Consider the following 25,632-nt stretch of genomic DNA (forward strand, 5'->3'; position numbering starts at 1 on the left):
AAAAACCAATTCCTTGCAATCTTCAGGCTGTCCTCCACTTGTATACTCAAGCAGTGTTTTGATCTCTCCTCCTAGGCTGACGGTCTGTAAGAACTTACAGCCCCACCCCATTTATAATGTTTCTGGTGAATTCACCAGTGTACTCAACCAAAATATCCTTTTTCAGCTCCATGTTTCTATGAGCAAATAACAGCCTGTAGGGATTCAGCGCATCAACTGCTTAAAAGATAAACCTACCCAGCTTGATGAAAACTCTTCTCCACTTTCCTGTTGAGAGAAAACAGTTACACATTTCTAATAAATGAAGCAGGAACTGTCATTTTTTTTGGCAAACTGATAACTAGCTGTAACAGCCGCATTGCCACAAGTTGCTTTTCCAAAGTAATTACCATCAGACTCCCTGTGGTATGCAGTGTTTAACACATTTCTTCTGTGTTAATGAATGCAAAAGCAGGCAACACCACTATTAGTAATCGCTTTTTATTCGTAGTCCTCATTTTCCAGATAGGTCACATTAAACACAGCCATTAAACAATAGCGGTTGAGAAAATCCATACAATGTATGCTGCTTTTGTTTGGTTTTTTTTGTCATTCACCAGTCATTGGTGCAACTTTGAGCCATATGGGGAGACAGGGGCTGATAAATGAGAATGCCAACCTGTATCACAATTGGGCCAGAGAAGTCAAAACCTTAATCAGATTTCATTCAATTACACTTCAAGTCAACAAATCTTGATAGCCAAAACTCCCATTTAAATTAATGCAATAAGAACTGCTGCCTGATGTCAAAAGAAAGCAATTAAACAATAATGAGTGGTTGTATGTTATGCTAGGCTCCAGACTGCCCCTTGACCTCAGCAATTTCCCTTCCATTTGACAGCAAGCAACATGAAAGCTTGTTTGAATGGTGTATCTTGCTCCATTATGAACAAAGTTTGACTTCTAGGGGTAACTTGGATTTGGAAACCTCTATTCTTAAGTGGCAAATCACAGTTCAGGAGAATCTATTCCCTGATGAATACACCAATTTTTTAAAAAAGGGGAAAAAAGAAAGGTCTGATTTTGAGTTCTGATTTGATTGGCCAATTGTATAAGGAACTCCCAATTGCTGGCTTTTTTAAATTAAAAAAAAAGATACAGAATGCCTTATTTGTTATTCACAGTGTACAGTACAAATTTATTAGTTGCTTTACTTGCCTCCCTTAACTCAAACTTTCCTTTTATAATCTTGTGACAGATATTTCCTTTCAGTCTTAAAAAGCATGTGTGTAAAAAAATGAGAGAAATAACTCATAAACTTTATCTTTCCTTGCTGCCTCTCTCTCCAGTGGTGATATTAGAGATACCACAGAGAAAAAAACACTTAAAATTCTTTTGTGTGCAGTATGTCCTTCACACACAATCGTGTTAATTTTGACTGAACCAGCAAAACTCACATTGCATAAGCTCTGCTGGTTTGCTGGTTCATTATGTATCCATTCTAAATTGTGAAATAAATATTTTAACCTGGGATATTCTTATACTGGGAAGCAGTATGCCAGAGTTCTACAAAACAAGGCAGTTGAAAGAGAAATTAAATAAAAGCAAGATTTCCTAAACTCTTCTATAAAGCTGTGAGTCATGAATTCTGAATTACCACAGTGGTAAATAAATAATCACTACTAAATACAGATAATGTGTTAAACAGCTAAAGCTAGTAAATCACTAGTGACAGAGAGCCTTAAGGTAAATTCCTCTTACATTGGCACAGCCCTTTCTCAGAATGTTGTGGTTTTATGTCTTCAGAAACATACAATGAATTGTACAATTGGTTACTCAGTGTTAAAATCATTTATAAAATACACAAATCTCCATCACTTGACTGCATTTACATACTGGCGTAGATTTTGCTGAATAATGGATCTCACTGGCAGAGCTAAAGACTTGGTGCACAGACACTGAAGTGATGGGCACCACAGAAATACTCAGAAAAGACTGATTAAACAATAAGAATCCTCTCTACTATGGAATTTCAAGCTATCAAGCTATCAAGCAAAACCAATCTCGGGTGTCCTGGCCAAAAAAAAAAAAAAAACAAAAACAAAACAAAATTATATAACACAGACAACACCACGTTTTAGATACATAAATTGTCCAAAACATGGAGAGTAGCTTGATAAGACATGTACAAGATCCTTCGTTTTGCATGTAATTGTAGACATTTTTTAATAGGAGCTAAGAGCAAACTGTCAGAATTGGTGTCTTCCGAAGACAATTCATTGTAGGACTGACTAGCTAAAATCACCATTTAAATGCAATCCCAAAAGCAAAATAGGCTGTTGGATCAACTTTTGTTCTTGAACTGACAAAAAACTATGGCTTGTGGTATTTCCGATTGCCAACCCCTTTTATAGATGTTTTTTATAGTAAAGATTAAATTTAAGAAACCAAATTCATAGTTTTTAAACAATGTGCCATAGTGTTATTTCCAGCAGAGTATCTAAAGTATATAAGGGACATATCCTGAGCTAAACATTTTATTCTTCTGCTTCTTCTTGTGTTGTGGAAGTTCATTTGTTATTTTCCAAGTTTCATCTGAAAGTAGTTTTGAATTTTTCAAATGCACTAAAAACTCTCTTAGGAAAAAATAATAAAAAGTAGAAACGATATCCCAAGTTATTCTAAGTTATTCTGCAAATATTATTCAGATCAAGTGAAAACCTGTCTAAAAAAAACCCTCAGAATAAGCAGTATTTATCTAGAACTGCAATAAGCTATTGCACACTCTAAAGAATCAGATAAAATACTGCTCATGCCACATTGACACTGATATATTTTTAGCTCTATAAACTTAATACCAAAACTTTTAAAATTGTGGCATCTCTGAAGAATTCAATCAAATATCCTACATTGAACAGGCTGGCTGCATGTGTTGGGGGAAAAAAACCCAAGGAGGTTCCAGATGTTGGTTCAAGTGTAATTTTTGTTATTAAACACGGGTTTGCAATAGAAGCTTCTACAAGGACTTGCACATAACCACAACTGATGGATGTATTTGTAGGCTGTTCAGTTAGCTCCATCAGCTCACTCGAACATATTTTGAACAGATTATGTACTGGAGTACTTCGTAGACCATACATTAAACAAGAGACTTTGCTCTGAGGCACTGCTTCCCATATTCCATAGGGAAAAGGAAGCAGGAAAAAACAAAACTCATAGAGTTCGACAGCTACTGAGGCAACACTTGCCATTTACAATATAAGCCCAAATATTTTTGCAACACAACTATATATTAATTTAATAAAATACACAATATAGCTCTTATACACTCAACAATTTGGCTCATATGCACTGAATCTGCAATAAATCAATAAAAATATGTCATTTGATGTAAACACACTGAATCTTCTTACATTTGCACATTTAAATGACCATGTGATTTTTTTGTGGATGTCTGACATTTTCACTTTCCTGAGCTATTTTAGTGTCCACAAATGAATAAAAAAGTGTTAATAACGTTAATTTCTTTTTTGTATTACCATTAAGGTAACTCTTTTTTTCCCAAACTTTATTTCACTTCCTTTTCTTTTTTTCTTTTAACTTATCACTAACTATTTATAGCTTTGTTGGACACTAAAATGCTAAATAGTTATTAAAATCTTTTTTTTTAATTTTATCAAGTGAATTAGCTTATGTGTGTGCAGGACAAGATGGACTATATAATTTTACATTTAACCTTAATATGATATGTAGTGTTTCAATAATGATGAGGATATGTTTTTTTGAATAATGATCTGGAATGGTTCTTTTTGTTTTATTGTTCTTTTTTTCTTTTTTTTTCGTATTTCATATTTGCGGCAGATAAATTCGTACATAAATGTTTACCACAAATGAATGTTAATGTTTGGTGTCACTTGGACTACTACAAGAACTCTTTATAGGACTTTCAGTAGAAGCCTGCGGTGGCTGCTGGAAATTCACCACAGATCAGCATTATTCAACCCTGTTTTTCTTGGGGTTTATACGTAAACAGTAAAGTCAGCATCAGCTATTGAGGACAGTCTTAAAGTATCAGATGTATTTCCATTCCATCTTTCTCACACCTTCCTATCAGATTGTCAAAATGGCACTGTCTTTCCTTCTTTCATTTTGTTCTTGGTGTACTTGACTCTGTCCTAATGAAAGTTTGGTCAAAATGAAACCAGTGTTATCTGTCGAAAAGAAAGAGCAGTGAAAAGAACATACTTGTGGGCACTTCAGATGTTCACTAAAAGCCTTAAAGCAGCATTGGTCTTCCTTCATTCCTGTAATTCTGTTACAACCAGGGAATTTATTTATTTAATTATTTTCAATCAGCAGAGGAGGAATGCAACTGCCAGCCTGTCCTTATTTTCCCCTTCACTTTCTGATGGCCACAGGGTCGCTTCCCCGGCAGTCCTGCAAAAGCTTGTCTATTTCTCTCACAACTTCCTCGGCATCCACCGACTCCCTGCCTAGATCCCGGGCTGAACGGTCTAACTGCTCCAGCACAGAGTCCATCTCACTCGAGTCTCGGCTCACTCGGGAGTGCACGTCTGCAAAGGCCCTAGCCATCTGATCTGATGCAATGAAGGAAGAGTCCTTTGACTGTTTACTGGGCGATAGATACTGACTGTCAGTTGACAAGTACTGGCTGCTTGGTTCAGCCAAGGCTCCTGATTTCACTTCACAACCATCCAGTGGTCCTTTTGTTGAGGTGCAAGGCTCAATGCATGTCTTGGTTGGGCTGCTCGATGCTGAGGGAACCTCCTGAAGCAGAGGACTCAGGGCACGTTTGGCTTTTAAGTAAGGTTTAACATTGGCAATGAGAATAGTGTGCTCTCTCTTGTCTTTCCCAAATGTACAAAAAGTCTTTTTCCCAGTGGGATTCACAGTTTCATATGTCTCAGTCTCAACGTTAGCTTCAACTGTGGGTACAAAGAGATTTGTGCGATAATCTGCATTCTCAGCCTGACTGGCTGCAGGGAACTGTGGCATCCAACACCTGTCAGAATGACCAAGCACTCTGCATTCATCTGTGCAGTTAACACATTCTTCTTGTTCTGTAAAACAAAGGAGAAAGAGAAAAAATTCTAATTATAAGTGGATTTATTTAGGCTAATGGATAGTCTATGATCATCATATGATGGGCTTACTTGACATCTGGTTTCTTAATTATGGAGAAAAAGAAGAAGCTATAATTAAAATATTTCAGAAGGTTTGCATAAACCTGTTAGTTGAGACAATAGATTTATTTAACTCTATTCTCCTCATATTAAAGCATTCACACACCCCAATGGAAGTAAAAAGGGGTCATTAAATACTCATTCTCAGTGGAATTGAGCTTCATCTGTAAACTAATCTGCTGTAGAAATCTTTTAGGCTTTATTCTGTAAAACTCATACTAGAAAAGAGTGAACAGTACTTAGGGAACTCAAAAGGAATTATAAGGATTAATTTTTCAAATCAAATAACTGAGCAGTGACTGCCTTTCTGGAAATAAAACACTTCACAAAAATCAGCAAGCTGCTGTTTCTTTTTTTGTCACCTCCATTTCATTTGTAATTGTTATGTTGTGTGACAGTCACAAAATAAAAAGGTTTTCTTGAAAAGCCTACTTTTCCCGCTGAGAACAGAGAACTAGATCTTCCATCAGCATGCATTAAATATAAGCTTGTCAAAAAGCGCATATTGCAATTTTATTAGACATGAGTATGGATCATGTAATCAGTTTTCTCCCTTTTTGTTTTGGTGCAACTAAGTGAAAATGGATTTGCTCAATACATACAATTTGGAAGAATGACAAATGGTGACACACTATTTGAACTGATGATGTTTTCAAATAGGATTTCTATATCTTTGTTTCTTTCAAATAATATAGTTAAATGAGATTCCTTTGCTACACTTTTAAAACATAAGTTTTGGTACTTCCTGTTCTACAATTCAAAGAAAGCTTTCTGTTTTAAAAACCTTGGCTTTTGTGTCATTTGCATTAAATAGGTTACATTTGGGCCAGTATTTACTGTCTTAAAATTGTACTCACAACTCTAACCAGCTATCAGGAATAAAAAAAAAAAACAAAATAGAATAAATTGTTTTATCATCTTTAGATTTAGTTAATTATAGATTGATCTTAATAATTTTTCTTTCACAAAATGGGAATATGGGTTCAATACTTATTCTTTTGAGGAATTTAGTATTTTTAAAAATGCTTGGAATTCCAGTTAGACCAAAAACTGTTAGCATACCTTTAGAAATAAGGATGAAACACACATACAGACAAGCAGAACAAGTCTTCAGAAAAGCAGAACAAACATTTTAACCCAAAGATGGGGAGAATTTAAGCAATCACCATCTTTCTAAATTACAAAATAAATTCCTAGTAATCTTGTAGCACCACCTGATTAATGGATGATTGCACTGCAGAAACATGACAAAATAAACATGAAAGGTGACCTGTGGGAATCCAAGAGTATAAACTGTTTTTCACATTTCTAAAAAGATATTAATAAATAGGACTTAAATGATGCTAAAATTGCATTCTGTCACTGTGAGGTTAAATTAGGATTATTTGTTCAGAACTGATACTTGTTAATGATCCTGTGATGTGGAAAAGTGTCATTCTATATATTTGCTCCCTTCCTTGAAGACTTTAAAATCTAAATCTGGTGTAAACCCTGAAAAAGTACCAAAAGCAAGAAAGAATTAGGTACAGGCACAACAGAGAAAAGTGATTGTTCAGGAAAAGGATGTAACACAGAGGTTTTAAATATAAAATTCATAGAAGTGAGTCAGCCTCAGCTGTGTACCTGGTAAAACCATGGAACAGATCCTCCTGGAAGATGTATCAAAACATATGGAAGATGGGGAGGTGATTAGACACAGAAAAACAAAGTTTCATTGGGAACAGATTGTGTCTGACTAATCTGGTGGCTTTCTACAACAGAGTGAACGCATCAGTGGTCAAGGTAAAGTCTTTTGTAAGGCCTTTCATATGGTCAAATATTGATATGGCCACAATATTCTTGGTGCCAAATTGGAGATTGATGGATTTGATGATGGATTGTCAGATCAATAAGGTAGTGGCTGGATGGTCACATGCAAACATCTGTAGTCAATGGCTCAATGTCCAAGTGGAAATCACAATGAGAGGTGTCCCTCCAGAGTACACATTATTTATTATCTGCATTAATGACATAGACAGTGGAACTGCATGCACCCTAGAACCACAACAAGCTGAGGGATGCATCTGGTTCGCTGGAGGGAAGGGATGCCATCTAGAGGGACTGACAGGCTTGAGAAGTGGGGGCCATTATGAAGTTCAACAAGTCCAAGCACAACGTCCTGAGTTGGAGAAGTCAGTATAAATACAGAATGGGGAATGGACAGATTGAGATCAGACCTGTTGAGAAGGACTGGGGCTACTGGCAGATGAAAAGTTGGACATAAGCCAGCAGTGTGTGCTCACAGCCAGGACAAAAAAATGTGTCTTGGGCTACATAAACTGAAAGAAAGCAGATTTAGATCGTACATGACATAGAAGCTCTTTGATATGAGAACAGGGAGACACTGGAACAGATTTCTCAGAGAAATTGTGGATGTCTCATCACTGTGAGGTTTCAAAGTCAGGTTGGACGGGACCTTGAGCAACAAGATCTAGTGAGGGACATTCCTGCCTATGGTAGATATTTCAAGGTCCTTTCTCACCCAAACCCTTCAATGATTCTATAGTCTCCAAGGAAAATTAACCCACATGCTGCTTTTAGTATCCTATAAAACTAAAATTATCATGATGAAAAGCAGGAGTAAAATAATCCAAACTCTAGGACTGTAACAAAGTGGCAGAACTGAAAATATTTTGAGGGAGAAATTTAAGTTTGTTGTAATTGATTTAATTTCACTTGAATGAGATGGCATTAGTATGCAAAACCGCAGAGACAACATATGTGTGGCAATTGCTTAATGAAATGGGAGCCATACAAATGAAGGACATAGCTATACACCTCATTCCACCCATTAGTTCGCCTCCACTAAAATTCTCTGTATCTAGTTTTCTGGCCCTTCTACAGCATTAAACAGCTGCTTCTTTAAAACAGCCAGGGGAAACTGTTACTCTCATTCTCTCCCTCTCTAAAAAAAAAAATCCCCAAACAACCAAACTACCTCCTCCTGCTCCAAAAAAACCTACTCAGAAACATAAAACTCCACAAAACAAACCAAATCAATATATTTTTAAAAACACCTTCATCTTCCTTTAGAGTAGACTTGTGGCAAGCTCAGCCTCCAACTTTAAGAGTGGACTTACAAAAATAGGAGAAACAGGTGTTTTCTTCCAGATTTTCCTTAAAAATATGTAAAGCTATTTTTTCTCTCATATGGAATTCATGACATTCTGAATAAAAGCTTTCTGGCACTTTTAAAAGTTTTCCTAAACAACTAACCAGCTTTCCAACTAACTTTTATGATAGTTATGTAAGCTTAACTATCCTTTGTATGGGTATTTGTAAACAACTTTGTTGCTTTATAAGAAAAGACAAAAATAAAACCCTGATGCATGTTAGCTACCATAAAATGCTCAGAATTGCACAATCAATGGACCACTACTTTTCTCTTCTCCTATCTTTTCAATTACTCTATCAAAGCAAGATCCCTCTTTGCTCCTTTCTTTCTCACAAAAAAATAACCCAAACATTACAGTCTATTTCATTATACCACAAAAAAGCCATCTGCAGCAGAAAAATTCTTTCTGTCTCTCTGGTAGTAGTTCTATGTCATATTATCTTAAAATAAATTAAATAAATATTCATTTGTATGTATATATATTATACATATATACATAAAAAATTATCTACTTTGTACATTAACAACATACATATGTATATATGCATATATATATATATATATATATTTATATTAAATATAGAACTAGGAAATTCTATTTTGACACTGACTCTTTTTCTAAAACTTGACTGAACTGTATTTTTTGAAAAATAAATATTCCCTGAACTAAGATTGAAACAAACAAGCTCAGATGAAAGGTAAAGTTCAGAGAAGTTCTTAGTCACTGGAAATAAGTACTGCAAACTTATTCAGTAGGTATTCTGTTCCGTGCCAAAAACTATGCTTTGAGATTTTCAACACTCATTAGGTTAATTTATTGCAACCAAGTTATGTTTGAAGATTTATATTTTTAGCTCTCCCACATGTGCATACACATACACTGCTATGAGGAGGGGCCTTCCACATTGTTTAGATTATTCATTATTGCCAATAAAAATACAAAATTTGCTAGCAATCTCTAAGTAAAAGAGATATATGTCATTAGCATATATATGTTATATATATATATAGCATGCTCTATATTCTTTCCTCTTCTCATTTCCTGTATTTTTAAAAACAATTATTATACTTGCATTTTACTCACTGTATTGACTAACTTTCCATTTCTGCTCCCTGGACATTGTAGCAGTGATTGAATTAAATATGAAGCAAAAAACCAAACAAAAATACACAAAGTGACCTTGATTTGAAACCCACCTGCATCGCATGAGCTTTGGTTCTCTAGCCCTGAAAATCTGAAAATGCTTTTGCATTTCATGATTTTATGTCACATCATGGGGAATGGATTTTGAGTATTGATTATCATACATTATAAGCTGCTTGTCTCACCATTAGCCTGTAATTTTGACTGCTACATCTACCATACAGTGAAGAAAATCAAACAGGGATTTTTGTACTAGTAGCAGAAGCTGCAAGCACAAAGTGAACTATCACCACCAAGGGCCAAATTAGTACATATGAGAAAATAGAATCAATTTAAAGGTAAATATATAAATATATATATGTAAAATATGCTATATCCTGTGCTGTATAGCAAGATGTGCTGGTAGAGTGATATGCACCATCAATCTTTATCTCTGTGCTTGTCTCCCTCCTGTTGAAAATAAACTCTTAACAGTGCATGTGTGTACAATAAACAGAAACAGCCTAGAGGTTTTCCTAACTCTCTGGAGCTTTAAGGGTAAACACTCAGAAGTGCTTTGTGCACTTAGGGGAGAACATACACTAAAATAAAACTGCTAAATTATCAGCGGTAGAAAGAAAAGGAAACAAGATATCTGTAAACAAGTCGCCTAGATAGGAAGCGTATTCTGGATGGAAAATGAGAAACGGTGTAGGATGAAAGTTATATTGGCAACATATAAAATGTAATGCAAGGTATGTATTTTGGCACAGCAGAAAACAGATCTTACAGATTTCATTCTATTACCAGATGAGTTATATTTAATATCTGTCTTCTATAGCAAGTTTAAGAAAAATATTCTTTTATTTTGGTATCTACAATTTCCTACATTTTCTTTATAAATATTGAACAAAATTAATTATGGGCACTGATTTCACCCTAAATATATTCACTAAGAAGTTAATTAATTAATGCTTTAGATAGCTCGCTCCTTTCAATGGCTAAAACAGATATCTTATTTTGACTCACTAATTATATTAAATTTGCATAATGATGAAAAAGAGGAAGTTCAAGAATTATTATTTTTTTAAACAGTAACTCGGTGGAAAAATCAAGTCAATAAATACAATGTTTTCTGCAATTTAATTGGTCCCTAATTATTTAAATTATATACACATACAAAGTAAAAAAACAAATCTAAGGTAAACAGCATGCAAACAATTCCAAAAAATATTTTACATACTATATTTCTAGGATGAAGAACACTATAGTCTGTATTGAAGTACTCCATATAATTTGATACTAAATGTCAAGATTACCATATATGGGAAATCAGACTATAAATATATGTATATACACATATACATATATGCTTTTATATATATTTATGTAAATAAATGAATCTACATATATTTAAAGTCTGATTACCTCTATAAACAGGTCTGGATATATAAATAATCATAGACTTAGGCCTATAGCTGGATCTATGCTATCCTATTCCTCACAAAACCTACAAATTATTTTATCAAATTTTATTCAGAGTTAAACAAGGCACAGAGTTAAGATCATTATAATTTATAAGATCTGAACTGATTGTCATTCATGTGCATTCTTTCCTAAGAACTTCTTTTGAAATATTTAAAAATGTAGCTTTTTATTGCCATTTGTTCATGGATAAAGACTAAATAAGAATATGGCCAGCTAAGTACATGAATAACACTAAATATTTTTAAATATCAAAGATTTTGTTATTTCTAATTGTCCTAAGAAAACCTATCTTTCAGATATCCTTTTTTCTCTTTCAACAGGGTATATGTAATCTTTTTGCTATTGCATAAACACCTTCTTTTAACTGACTATTTTTTAAATTCTTTTTTATAAATGTGGAAGCTAAAAATAAGCCTTAATTGTCAGGGATGCTTTATAGGTTGATCCCATTGAGTGGAATGGCTATCAATTAACAGGTCCAAATAAAAAATAAACCAGAGGACCTATTTCAAAATATATGCTGCCTTATTTTTGAAAGCATGTAGTTTCACAATACCTTCACTCTTTAAATGCTCTATTCTTCATTGCTTTACAGAGAATGGTAAAGCACATCTTTGATGACTCTTTTTTCACATGATAAAAATCTGTCTATGAATGAATACATAGAGAATGCATACACACTGATTTGTGTAGGAGATCACCCTTGATGTTGTGATTTTTTATTCATTATTGGAAGTATTTCTATTTAGAATTTACTCATTTATGAAATAAAGTGTAAAATTCTCTGCAGCTTATATTTCCCTGGTCTAACCACAAATACAGTATTCTTTACTCTGAGGGTGGTGAGGCACTGGAACAGGTTGTCCCGTTCCTGGAAGTGCTGGATGGGGTTTTGAGCAACCTGGTTTAGTGGATGGTGTCCCTGACCATGAAAAAGCACTTGGAACTAGATGGTCTTTAAGATCCTTTATAACTCAAATCATTCTATGATTTTATTTAAAAAACTTCCTCCAACACCAGTAGGTTTTAGACTAATAAAATAATGTTATGCTTCATATTTTTAATACCTTAAATAGATATGAAAGGTCTCTATTTTCTGTACATATGTGTAAGCAGATGGACAATAAATGCCACATAATATTTAACAGAGGATGTAATTAACTCCGCTTTTCAGAACTTCAGTAATTCCTAAAATATGACCAGAAAACCTTACAGAACTTGCATGAAATTTTTTCTTATTTTTTAATTTTTAATTTTTTTTTTTAATTTGAGACAGGCAATTTCCTTTACTAAAAAGCTGGAAAGGCTATAAGTAGATATTTATTACAGGAGACAAATAATGTGTGCTTCGGCATGTCCTAAACACCGGGTCTATATGACATTTCTATTGAGAGCAATCAGCTAAAGCATTACCTCTGTGGCTGGATTTCTGTTTAATTACAATTGATTTTGACATAAATGAGCAGAGATAAACAAATACTTCTATACTTCTCTTGCTGTTATTAAACAGAGCTGTCTCCTATCTGAGTATTTATATTGGCTTGTCTGTTAAAAGGCTCCTTTCAGTCACTCAAAGCAATTATGTAGCTCAGATTAGCAAAATAACTGGCAGTAAAATGAGAGTGGACTGCAACATTTGTAAACCTCTCGGATCTCATGTTTTTCTTCTGATATTATAAATACAAGTTTCTGAGGTCTATAATCCTCACACAGTTTACCACAGGCGGTGTAGTTTTTGTTTAGTTGGCTTTGTTTGCTTGTTTTCTAGACACAGGATAAAGACAATATATATTTTATGTTATTATGACATAAAACACTTCAAAAGCCATAAAAGCATGATGACCTATATATTTAAGTCTAGTTCACATTTGTCCCAGACAATAAATATTGGAGAAATATTTCAGGATTACAGGGAGCACTATGGAAAATTTAAAACATTTCTTACAGAAGTATACTTTTATGAAATGATTAATGACAATCACATATCTATATTAAAAACAATTTAAGAGAAAGAAAATATTTGTGTTACCTGAAAATTTTCCATCCTCACAGCGGGCTGGTCCACAGATCCCAACAATGGGTCTTTGGCCTCTGCCTTGCTGTTCTGGAGGCAAATCAGACCTGTGAGTCACAGACAGGGATAGGCTCTGCTTCCAAAATTCAAAACAATATAAAAACTTCTGCAGCAGAAAAACAGCTTCTACCTGTGATCCAGACACAGCTCATGGCCCTCGAAAATTTTAATGAATTTTCTCAATGGTACAAACACACAATTCTATAGCTGGCAATGAACTGAAAATGTCTAACTAGTAAAAAGTATGTCTCATTTCTTCCTAATAGAGGAGAAAGAAGAAAATAGACACCCAGTCTTGATTTCCAATGTTTTCCATAAGTTGACAGGCCCTGACTCTAATTTGCAGCGAAAAGACCATACAACAGTCATGGTACATTTTGATCTCTTCCCCATCCCACATAAGAAAGTCTTCCTAGCCCAGGGCTGCAGGTAGAAAATATACAAAGGCTAGCTGTGCCAGCCCTGCACTTAGCTGAGAAGCTACTGGGAAACTTTAGCAATATGACACATTGATATTTTTAAAGAGTAAATCTTTGCTGTAGAGACCCAAGGTGTTTTCTGAGAAAAAAGGAAAACTAAACTGCAGTAATTAACAGAAGAGGACAGCCTTGTGTATCTTTTAGAAAGCATATTTTTAATATAGCACATTTTCACTCTTGATCAAGGCAGTGCAAAAGATATCGCAGTGGAATTGTTTCAGCACTAGCATCTACAAAAGCAATGATTCTTAAATCTGAAACTTAACTGAATTTGTGTAATCATTTGCACAATTTGCATGATATTCACATTCTTTTTACTAACTTTATTCTGAGCTAGTCATAATTATAGTATCAACGATTTCCATATCTTATTTGCAGCACTTAGTAAATGCTGCATATTGTAGTGTGGCAATGCTTATAATCTAGTCATTAAGCAGGACCATTTTAAGCCCATCTACACAAATATTAACAGATTGTATAGTTAGAGACAAAAGGTAGCCATGATTATGACAAACAAAAGCAATGAATGGGAAGAAAAGACAACATTAATGAAAATATAATCATGCTATTGACATTTCCTAAAAATACCAATATAAAAGCTCCATAATTTAAAGTAGCTATCTCCATCTGTCAGACCATCAAGCCACCAGCAATGAGCTATATGCTACACCACTGAATTTTCCTTGCCAGTTGCCAATTATCTCAGCATACAAATCTTTAATTAGAAGGTACTAAGCTTTTTGGTTTGTAAGCTTGCCTCAAATTTGGATATGACAACTTGTTTACAGATATTGACTGAGGAGGGTGCCACTGAGGAGAGACATGACAGGTTTCTGAAGGAATCTCTATGTTCTTTTGATGGTTTTGTTTACATCCTGACTGTAGGTAGACTCTGTTGAGTGGAAGTCTGTCAGCCTCTGTGTAGAAGCCTGTTTTTTCCCAAAACAAAATCAATTCAGTAACACTCTTCAAATGTTACCTGTTTTCCTTTGCAAAATCTCATAAAAATAATCACAAAAGCTGCATGGATGCTGAACCATTCAAAATCTGAATGGCCACTTTGGTGAAAGAGAGTATTTTTCCTCCACATTCCTGCCAGTATGCCTGGATTTACATTCAAAATCCCTTTTAACAGCCATAATGAGACGATGTGGGCTTTATACAGACAGATGGAAAACCCTACTGGGTATCATCCTCTGCTTCAAGGGTTGATGTAAGCGAGTCTTGTACTTTGGACTTCATGGGAAGTTTACAATGCAGAATAAAAGGAAGAACACTGTTCATAATGCTGATCTCAGAAAAAACTTTAGGTTGTCTAGACATTTTAAGGAGCTCTCACTTGGACACAGAGATGCAGAAATACCTCATAAAAGAAATAAACTTTTAAGAGTTTCATGTAGAGTCCTACCCATGCTAAGTGATGTGTTCATCATCATATGATTAGCAGGTCCCCTAGACTATTATTTAGAAGATTGCTGCTGTGTTGTTACCTCTTTCCAAAGAGATTTACAGAATGCGATTACCCTTGTGTCACTCTATGAAGAACCCAAATTCTCTTAGCAATTTAAGTTTCATAATGCTATCCTACTTAACTTTCTGCCTGGATAGTGCTCCAATTAGATCAATCAGAAAGGATAATTAAGGATGTCTTTTTAAAATCTGACTCTTTAAATATAACCAGTTTGGCAAACAGAATTATACATGTAAACAGATTCAGTACCGTATTTTCAGATTCTCCATGAACAGTGGATTAATTTCTGAAAGACACTCCCTGAAGATATCTTAAGAATATTCATATCTTCCTTTTCCCAGATCCTTCATCAAGAACTTTAAGTTACAGATCACCTTCTTATATTTCAAGGATTGAGGAGATTATAGATATTAACACCATTAATACAGAAGAATCTCTCCTACTAGTTACTTTTATGTGCAGCAGTTCAGCTGCTCAACTGAGACTCACCTTTTTACATGTCACCTTTTCATTTGTTATAGCTTCAATTTCTGTGCTGATGTCAGACTACTTTGACATGACAAAAGACAGCTTTAAGAAAAATTGTCAATTTGGGGAATTATTTCCAAAGATGTTGCCATTATGCGTTCTTTGTTTTCACTAATATCTTGACTTTTTAAGCCTGGTATCTATTGGAAGCTATTTTTCTGATGTCTAGCAACCTCTAATCTGAGCCATGTTACAAAAAGTGTGTTCTAGTCTTGGAGATAGACTTAAAAGCTAATTACAAATATCACCAACAAGTAAAATGCAGTCAGGGTAATTTCTGTTAGCTGTGCCCTCAGTTTATTTATCTGAAAATCCTACAAAGGAAATCAGCAGTGAGGTGTTAGATAAGTTAAATACTGCTCTGGTAAAGCAAGCAAAAGATGCAGCTGCTAAATTTAAAGCTACAGAAGGATTCGGAATAAGGCAGTTAACACCAATCTATTGACATTCTTTAAGAATATCTTTACTCTGTAGAGATGATGAAGATACTATATCCCTAGAAATGGGGGAAACCTGCTACAAAATGCAGTAAAACTTATGCTTGGTATGGATCATTGTCAATTTTCTCAGCGTATTTTGATTTTAAAGCAATATTTTAATTTACTGGAACTCATCACTATAATATTTACTTCATTTAATGTTTCATGTATACTTTACAACATTACTTTAATAGGTCCCCCTCCTTCCAGACTTATTGGTTTTTCTGAGGAAAAAAGTAAGAGACCTGTACAGTTATTATTAGCTTGAATTCTGATTATTATAGATAATGAAAAGCAGAGAAATCTGAGCCCAAATATCCACTGCATGGTTCTTCAAAAACAGCCTCTGGGTTTCCTAATAAAAATGTAACTTTGCTTTGTTTTTCTTTAAGAAGAAGAATTTCTTTAATTCCCAAGGAGACAAAAATAAAGCACCATGTCTTAAAGTAAGGCTCAGCCTGACCTTGAACAAATTCTGTAAGGAATTAAGGAAAAAAAATTGTCTTATGGGAAAAAGAATCAAACTTTTTTGTTGTTGTATTGTTTCCACCTGTTCCACAGGTGCTTGTGCTAAGGTTCGGTATGTATGCCACTTCCCCGGTACATAAGAAACAATCTAGCAGAGCTCTAAACTTATTTGTAAGCTCTCAAGTGACTCTGCAGTTCCAGCTGAAGATGGATACAAGGCAGCTAATTTGCTACCACCAAGGGAAAATGTTATAACATAAAAACATTCCCTCCCTTAGCTTCAAAACTGTGGAGTGCCTAGGGAGCCTGACTATTTGTAGAGCTGATAACATGCATATGCTTCCTCTGTAACTGTTACATGCATACATCTGGCATCTGTCTCTGTGTTAAACAGACTTAATTGTCCCCACTACCGCTACGTAGAAACTCTCTAACCTAGTTGGGTAATGTGAAAGAAATAAATGAAATGGTTGATATTCTTTTGGTTTGGGTTTTTTTGTTGTTGTTGGTTTGGTTTTTTTTCGGGTTTTTTTTTGTTGTTTTGGGTTTTTTTTTTTTTTTTGTGGCATTGTTTTTTGCATTATTGGCAAGATATCCAATGACCTCTGTACTACAGCTATAATAAAAATATTTTAACTGTGACTTCTGTGTAATTTTGGGTAGAGGTTATGTTCTTGTCTTAGCATTACATTTGTACTTTGAACAGTCTTTTAATAAAATGTGTTGTTTTAACTGGAACTCTTTTTTTCTATTTATTCTTTTAACTTTTTCCTTTCTTGGTTGTTTATTACCCCTCACACTTCAGAGCTTTTAATCATTTGCTAGACATAGCTGAACTGATTCTGAAGATATTTCTATTTTTTTTTTTTTTAGGTGTTATTGGGGTAGTCTACATGCTATTATATTATTCAGATCACTGTTGCCCGCAGAGTCAAGACTCAGGCAAAGCACTTGATTTCAGATTTCAAGATATTTTTAAAAGATCAAAGAGCATGGAAAATCTTGTTCTTTGGTTAGACAGACCATGCAGAACAGTAATACTCTGAAAGATGGAGGTGGATGCATAGTACTAATACTAAACTGAAGGCCTTTTGAAGTTACTTTAACTTTGTGCCAATGTTCATCTCAAAATCCCCCAGCAAAGTAAAAAAAAAATGCTTTTAATTGAAAAAACACATAGAAATGAGTTATTCCTGTAAAATAAGAGAGGAAAGAAAACAAAAAAAAATTGATGGTTTGACATCTGAAATTAGTCATGATAGCATAGTTGAAATATCCTAAAGGTGCTTCTTCTACTAAGATTTATTTCTTTGAGCAACACTATAAAGCATAGACTTTCCTAATGCAACTGTGCCTGCCCAAGTCTATTTAGGACTTAGAGTAAAGCTATTCTTAGAACTGAGATCTTCTGAAGAGCCTCAGCCTTCTGAAGTTCCTAGGAGGAACTTCCTCCTAGCATGTGCATTAAACCCTAGGGAGTAGGAAAACAGGCCTCAAATTTTTCACCTCTTCTGTTAACTTTTATTATCATGCAACAGGAAAGCAAACTAGAGAGAACTTCCATTTAAACTCCTGTTTCAGGGAGAATTCTTGTCATTCAAGGGACTGAATAAAAGCCCACAGGACATAGATTCAGACACTGCATATTAGTTTCATCAGTGACATAGCAGCAGCTCTAAAACAGAATAATTTCATTCAACAAACAGAGAAAGCCACATAATCTAATTTCTGACAATTCAGATTAGGCTAAAATTCTTATATCGTCTCTGGAGACAATGGAGAGGGATGGATTCAGAGAGCCATTTAGAATGCCACTGAAAGGCTCCAGACCTAGAACACTTCACAGGCAGGTCTGTCTATATTCACATGCATAGAGGTGATGTCCTGAAGTTGTCTTTGTCTGTGTTAGGGATATATACAAACTGGTCTGACTTTTCCTATAAGCTAAGATTTTCAGCACTCAGAAAATTGTCTGCTTTGAGTTTAAGAGCCCATTATTTCTTATAGTAATGTAGGTGGGATTGACGTGTGTAACTCAGCAACATGAGTCCCCTTTTCCACAATGTGCTTCTAATGAACATTGTCCTACCTGTGGTAAGAAAATAGTCCCTTTGCAAACTAATAGCTAAGTGATACCATGCACATATAAATTCTGGGAACTCCACAGAATATTTGTCAGATCAAGTTTCATCGTATTTTTCGAACGAGCTATTTTCAGGAAAAAGCAAATTTTCTTCTTCCACTATACTGTGCTACCATGCTTATAACAAGCTACTGCTTTTTTTCTTTTTTCTTTTTTTTTTTTTTTTTTTTTTTTTTTAGAATTAAGACTTGTGACAAATTGCTGCACTTTGAATGCCTGAAGAAACACATTGGGATCTGATGTTCTTCACTGAGGAAAATTGTAGCTGATCCAAACCCCTCCTGCAGCTGCAGCCCTAACTCCAAGTTCATATCAGAACATAGCAGGGAACGACTTTGCTGATGTATAGATTCTTCCACAATTACAAAAGATATTTGACATGGTGTGAAGTGGCCTTTTATTTTAATTCCAGAAATTTAGCAAGAGAAATCCACATGAGATGATTAATTCTGTCTCCAGAGCAAGCCAGTGTAACGCTGCCAGCTTAACCAGAACATCATCCCGTCTCCTGAAGGAATCTGGGGGCAGAGCCAAATTTTCCGGCTAGCCATACCTTGCTTTGCAGCCCAGGCTGTGCTGGCTCACATATCTAGCTGAATCCTAAACACAGCAGAGTATTGGACATTTTGCAAATCTATTGATATAGAACAGCATATTTGGAATTCCCATAAGTCGCATATTCCATTCTCAGAAACCCAATCTCAAAATCTTTATTTTAAAGGATGAGTGGGACAGAGCTCTTTTATTCATTACATCTGTTGCTTTCAAAATCAGCCCAAGTATTCCTTCTTTAGCTACATTCTCAATTAACATTTGGCATGTGCTTTTTGACACAGCAATGTTAAGCTGGTATTTCTCAGAGAGTCAGACTATGATGATAAACAACTGTCAACAACTTTGCTCATAAAATACCAGTCACAGTCCTCTGAAAAACTAATACACTTACTTAGCAGTTAATTTTTATTTAAATGTGACCAAGCAGAAAACCAATGATGGTAATCCTTTAAGTGTATCTGCATTATCAAATGATCTTGAGAAATTTTACCACAGCTAGATTTAGGCACTACAGCCTATTGGTCTTCTTGATATAAAAATAAATTCAATTCCAGCTTGATATTAAAAACTGTCTTCAATGAGTTCATTTGCAGTTCATTACACCTGCACTTCAAGAGGCTCTTTGGAGCCTTTTCTCGACAGAGAAATAAGGCTAATATTTACAAGATACACTGGGATAGAATCTGCCAGGGTAGATATTTTCAGGTTTAAACCATGTTTTTTTTGGTAGCTAAAGGCTATTAAAAAGAAAATAATCATATTTAAAAAAAGTAGAATTAGTATGGGAAAAGAAAGGCAATTCTTTGTTAGGCTAAACACTCTGAATAAAAAGAATGTCTTATATAAGTCTGATTTTCAAGACAAAAACAAAAGAGAAGAAATAATAAATTTAAATGTTTATGTAAACCATCTTCCCTAAAATTTACTATGACTAATTAATTAGAAATTAATTTGTTTGAAATCTTTATTTGAAAAAATCATTTTAAAGTAATATATTTATTTTGCTTACATTGAAAATCTGTTTTATAAAACCATGAGCAAATATTGTTCTGGAATGTAATTCCCTATTAGATTTCAAAGAAGTAATGAAAGAGGGGTAAAAATACAGGATAAATCATTTCACACAAAGAGGGATATGTATATTTCTGTCATTTTTTATTTTCTGATTTTGGAGAGGAAAATACAGTATTTTCTAAAGGCTTTCAGTGTCCCAGTTAGTCTGCTCTAGCTATGATGACAACATGCATCTTTGATGACATGGATGAATACATCTAAAATTCAAGGCTTCCTTCTAGCAAAACTGTAATCCAGTACAGAAGGTCAATGACAATCTGCCTTTTAAGGCCAACTGTTTGTGAGTAATAAAGCAGCATTTTTTGTTAGGATTTTTCCCTCTGCTTTGCTATCTGATTTCTGCAGGGACATATATCTATTTACCACACTAAATCCTGTCATTCATCTTTTGCATGTAACATGTTTTTTATCCATTTACTAGAAGCAGACAAACAGAACTGGCTTTTTTGCCAGCAGTCCCCAAAGACATAGTCAAGGCAGACCTAGCTAATCCCCTCCTACTTATTATTCAGCAATCAGTGTCTGCCAATAGGATTTGAGAATCCCAAAAGACAATGTTTAAAGGGAAGGGTTAAATTCAGCCTGTGTAATGCCATTCTCTGTTCGTGGGATAATTCATCATATTCAAGAATTCTGTTCCATGGAGGGACCAAAGGCTGCCAATTAAAATAAATTAAACTAGATGGACAGCCATTTGAGTAAGTGAGATTTCTGCCATGATCTGAAGCAACTTTATTAATGGTGAGAAGCTATGCTGGTAGAGACAGCTATTTTAATCTGCTTTAAAGGCTCTCATATTCCTTGCAGAAAGTTGCTTTTGGGAGGTCTAGAGTTAAGCTCCCTGAGAAGCAAAGATATTAAGAGAAACCTGCTGGGGTATTTTATTTAACATTAAAGTGAATATATCAGCTGCTATCAACTTTTTGAGAGACTAATTGAATTATCAAAGGCTGCAATGGGGAATGTAAAACCATCTGAGAACAGATTTGTAATATAGATAAAATCCTTAACTCATGCCATGTGATTATCTTAAAATGTAGAAACAGCCCAGGTGCTAAAACACACCTGAATTTTAGATTTATTTTTCCTGCCTAAAGCCTCTCTCTATCCACCAAAATTATGGGAAAATCAAGTGTTTGGAACAGGAAAAAAGACAAAATTGTTTTAAAACATCTATTCTATGTCCCCTTTCAATGTCTTCAGGTGTGCTAAGTGGTGACTAAGGTAAGGTCTGTCAAGTTTGTTGCTCAGCTGTTTATGGCATAAATTTTAATCTTTCTGTTTTTAAAGCTTTCAGAAAGAATATACAACTTCCCTCATTTTCAGTGAGACCTCAAATTACTAAAATCGAAGATGAATGCATCATCTGCATGCACTTGGGCATATAATAGTGACGGAAAAGCTGTTATTAGCCTAGACAATTATTTTGTCTGTGAAAGTTCAACCTTGTTAAAAATTTTGCAAGATAATTATCTGAAAGTTTATTTTTGTTTTTTAATTATGTCACTTCCATAATGGTGTGGAATTGTGGAACAGATCCTGACAAAAAAGACTAATGCTTGGGAGTGTGCGAGTCTGAAAAAGTTAAGGACCAAAGGCAACTTATTGTATCCCACTGACATTTTGCAAGAGATCACTTTCATATACATAAACAGTAATGCTCACAAGCATGTTGTTGGATTTATATCATCAAGTCAAAGGTTTTTCTACAATACTTAACTTGTCATATGTTTCTCAAGAAATGTATTACAAGTACCTAATTATCCTACTAACAATTATAAAAATACCTATAAAAGTAGAAAAAAGTCATGTTAAAATTGAAACTAAGAGTAAAGCTTTCAATAGTTTCATGGCAGAACAAAAGATAATTTTACACCTGTTAGCCTCCTATGCTTCAATCAAGTGCAGTTACAACAAACTGGAGGAAATCACTGCATGAAAAGGTGAAAAGAAATGCTTCTAAGAAGTGTGAATACAATTCTAGATACATAATAAATTCATTTCAGAGTTCAAGGACATTTGTTAAAATGCTTTCTCTTACCAAGCAGCTTTAGAGATATTTGAGAAAAACCAGGTAAAGAATCACAAATAGATGATAATTTAATAAGATGCTATAAGGCATCAGAGAGAACATATACTGTAATCTTATTTAATGAAAAAAGTGCATCCTGTCCCATGAATACAACTGGTGATAATTGTGAGTTATTAGTAATTATACCAAGAACTAACAGTTTATCTGCTATGCACAAAGCAAAGCAGTCTCAAGCACATGCTGTGTTATTTGCATTGTCCCTTTTATGGAGACCTTTATTTATTTCTAATTTATCTCCCTTTTTATTTAACTCCCTTTTATGGAGACCCTTTTATTTATCACCCTCTCATGGAGACATCCTAGAGAAGTGCAGAATCCATCATTCAGTAAAGAGGACCTGGGACCAGATTAGGAGAAGCTGAGGTGCTATGAGTACCCCCATTTTTTTCTTATAAATAGAAATATTCTGGTTTTAAGAGAAGGGAAAGAAAGGTGCAACTGCCCCCTGAATTTAATTCATGTGTATTCTTTCAATATATGCAAAGCAAATGTCTTTCCAGAGTTCCAAGAGCCTCAGAAGTTAAGTCTACTTGTTCCTGATTTTTGGAGAGTCATTTCACTGACAATTACAGATTTCACAGAATATTCTCAGTTGAAAGGGACCCACAAGGATCTTTGAGTCCTACTCTTAAGTGAATGGCCTTTACATGGATTGAACCCAAAACCTTTGCATTATTAGCACCATGTTCTGACCAACTTCACAAATCTTAGAGGCTCATATCTTTTGACTTTCCATCTATCACCAAAGGGAATTTAAACTTTTTCAAAATTTTGAATATTTTTTGCAAGGTTGGGCGGGGCTTTGAGCAACCTGGTCTAGTGCAAGGTTTCTCTGTCCATGGCAGGGGGGTTGCAAGGTCCCTTCCAGCACAAGGTATTCTATAATTCCCTGATTCTATGATCTTTGTCCCACTAATATACCTACTCATGACAGTTCTGTCCTTCTTGTGCTGCTCCAAGGGACTGTTAGTGTCCTTGTGCTTCGTTCTGTTCCCTAGTCTGGTTTCTGTTGCGCTGTCTACAAAGATAATGTGGTTACAACAACACATAGTGCCATGAGCAGTGGAACTAATTAAAGCTTCTCTTCTGAAAATTTTTGTATTGACTAACATGTCTTGGAAGGCACAGTCTGCTTGAAGCTTTCTAAGTTAGTGAGGTCTTGTTAATGACTCTCTTCAGTCAAGAGGCTTCAGCATCTAATAATCTGTGACATCGGTTTTCCACTGATATTGAACACTTATATAGTCCATTAGAACTGTCTATATCCAGAAAATTTATGGAAACTTACTTTTGAGTCCTGCGTCCTTGGATAGATACTGATTCAGAAGTTATGGGTAATCGGGGAAATGTGCAGACACAGAATGTAATTTCATGGATTTATTACTAAAACCCCTGAAAATATATCTTTAAAAAATCATGTTTTCTCTTCATAACTGTTGTTGAAAGACTGATTTCCCTACATAGGATTTCTTTTTTTTCCTTGAATATCTGGAACAGACTTAGGAGGTCATTAATGGTACCATAAACTACTTATTGGCTAAGTTTTTCAAATATGGCTTTCTAAGCAAATCAATGTAAAATATGTATAAATTACTACTTATGGAGAAACAGATTATCCTGATTATCCTGAAAAAACCCACTAATTATCAGATTGTCCTGAAACAACTCACCAAAATGTCCAGGTTGACTGACACTGTGAACTATCTCAGACACTTCCACTCGATGTGCAGTGCTGCTTTTTGTTGTTTAGAGGTACACACATTTACACCTTGACAAGGAATGTCAGAGGGACATAGCACCAGATTCTGATCCTTGCATGCCTCCGAGGAAGGTGTCCATGTGTGAGATAGCATATGGAGTTCTACTCAGGAGAATCAACATCCTGTGCATGCTAATGTAGATATTTACAGTTGATCTAAATTCCTAATTAGGTGTATGAATATGGATCAAATTGGTACTCCAAATATCTAAATATAGATGTAGGTTACTATCTTTTGGCAGAATTACTTGAAAATACTTGGTTCCCCACCCTAAATACAGTCTTCTGTAACAAGACACTGCAAATATTTTGTCAGTGATTATGAGCAGAGCTGCAGAAGTGCCTTCCAATTAGTTTCTTTTTGTTTCTGAGTTAGGCAAAGTCTTATTTCGATTAATCACTTTTGCTACAAAAATGTGCTATTTTTTCCACAGCAGTTTTCAAGAAAGCTGTCTTGAAATTTCTTGGAAGACATGCTCCAGCTTGTTGTGCCCATCTGTTTTACATCACGTAACAACACACTCACACATGATTAATGAAAACCATAGCATCCTACACAAGTCAAGAAAGAACTAATTTAATTCACTAAAAAATTCTTTTCACTTTAATAATAAAAAAGGTCTACTAGTGTTACTTTAAAAATAAAGCAGATTAGCTTCTATAGTCACACTTGGAACAAAGGACAAGAAAGAAGTTTCAAGCAATAACAGGGCAAAACCACAAGAGGCCAACATATTTCTATCAGAGCAAAACACAAGTATTAGGGGGAAGAAAAAACCAAAACCTGAAGAAATACTTCTGCTAAGAAGCAATTCCAACCTTCAGCATGAACTATATTATAGACCTCTAGCCAACAATAAATATCCCTTTTTGGATACAATTTTAATTAAGTACCATCCAAGATCAGCTCACCCAAGGAAGGAAAATTTATTAATAGAAATGTTCAGGGCAACAATCTTTAAATCTAACAAGCTTAAGCATGCCATTTTCTACATGAGTAGGAAAAAAACCTTTTAAAATGGAGAATTTGTAATTGGTCAATATAAAGAATTCAAAGCACAAGCAAAAATATACAAGTATGTACATAACATGTGATGGCAAGCATGCAATAAACGGAATGTGGAGTATATACCTGCTTTGTCTAAAGGCATCATATTAAAATCAAAATAAAATCAAAAAGGAATCTGTGATCATAAAAATCTTATAGTCTGCCTCATAAAGCATTTTAAACTAAACTTTTAGTTTATCTAAATGGTGCTGGTTAAGTTCAGCTGTGTTAAGTATGGCTTTGCTTGATTGTTTCGGATTCTTTTCACCAACTGATATTGAAGAAAACTAGTGAATAAAATGTTATTTGTCTAATTAGCTCTACACAAGACTGAATTTCAGCACATTTTACCTCGAAGAGTGTTTTGCCAACATTGGTTCTGTCATAAATATATCGTGAAATTACATGGCTGTAATCACTTCCATAATCTCAACTAAAGAAATAATTCTTCTTGGTGGAAAGGGAAAAAAATGTGGTGAATTTTAATAATGTCCAAAAGTGAGCTCTGGTTGAG

At 34.7% G+C, this 25,632-nt stretch overlaps 1 protein-coding gene across 9 annotated transcripts in view; it reads right to left on the reverse strand.

The window, feature by feature from the left end:
- Positions 1 to 466: 466 nt before the first annotated feature.
- The window catches only part of PCDH17 (protocadherin 17), a 90,297-nt gene continuing 65,131 nt past the window's right edge, over positions 467 to 25,632 (reverse strand). For 7 of the 9 annotated variants that reach the window (XM_012569685.5, XM_030271698.4, XM_030271726.4 and 4 more), the window contains exons 5-6: positions 12,978 to 13,052; positions 467 to 5,060 (exon numbers count right to left, since the gene is read on the reverse strand). In XM_012569685.5, coding sequence (XP_012425139.2) covers positions 4,378 to 5,060; positions 12,978 to 13,052 — 758 coding nt within the window. In that variant the 3' untranslated portion in view covers positions 467 to 4,377. Of the gene's footprint in view, positions 5,061 to 12,977; positions 13,070 to 25,632 lie in introns of all 9 variants that reach the window. The other 2 variants (XM_030271737.4, XM_030271733.4) reach the window with 2 other exon arrangements.

Source organism: Taeniopygia guttata, chromosome 1 (genome assembly GCF_048771995.1).
Source record: "Taeniopygia guttata chromosome 1, bTaeGut7.mat, whole genome shotgun sequence".
NCBI lineage: Eukaryota > Metazoa > Chordata > Aves > Passeriformes > Estrildidae > Taeniopygia > Taeniopygia guttata.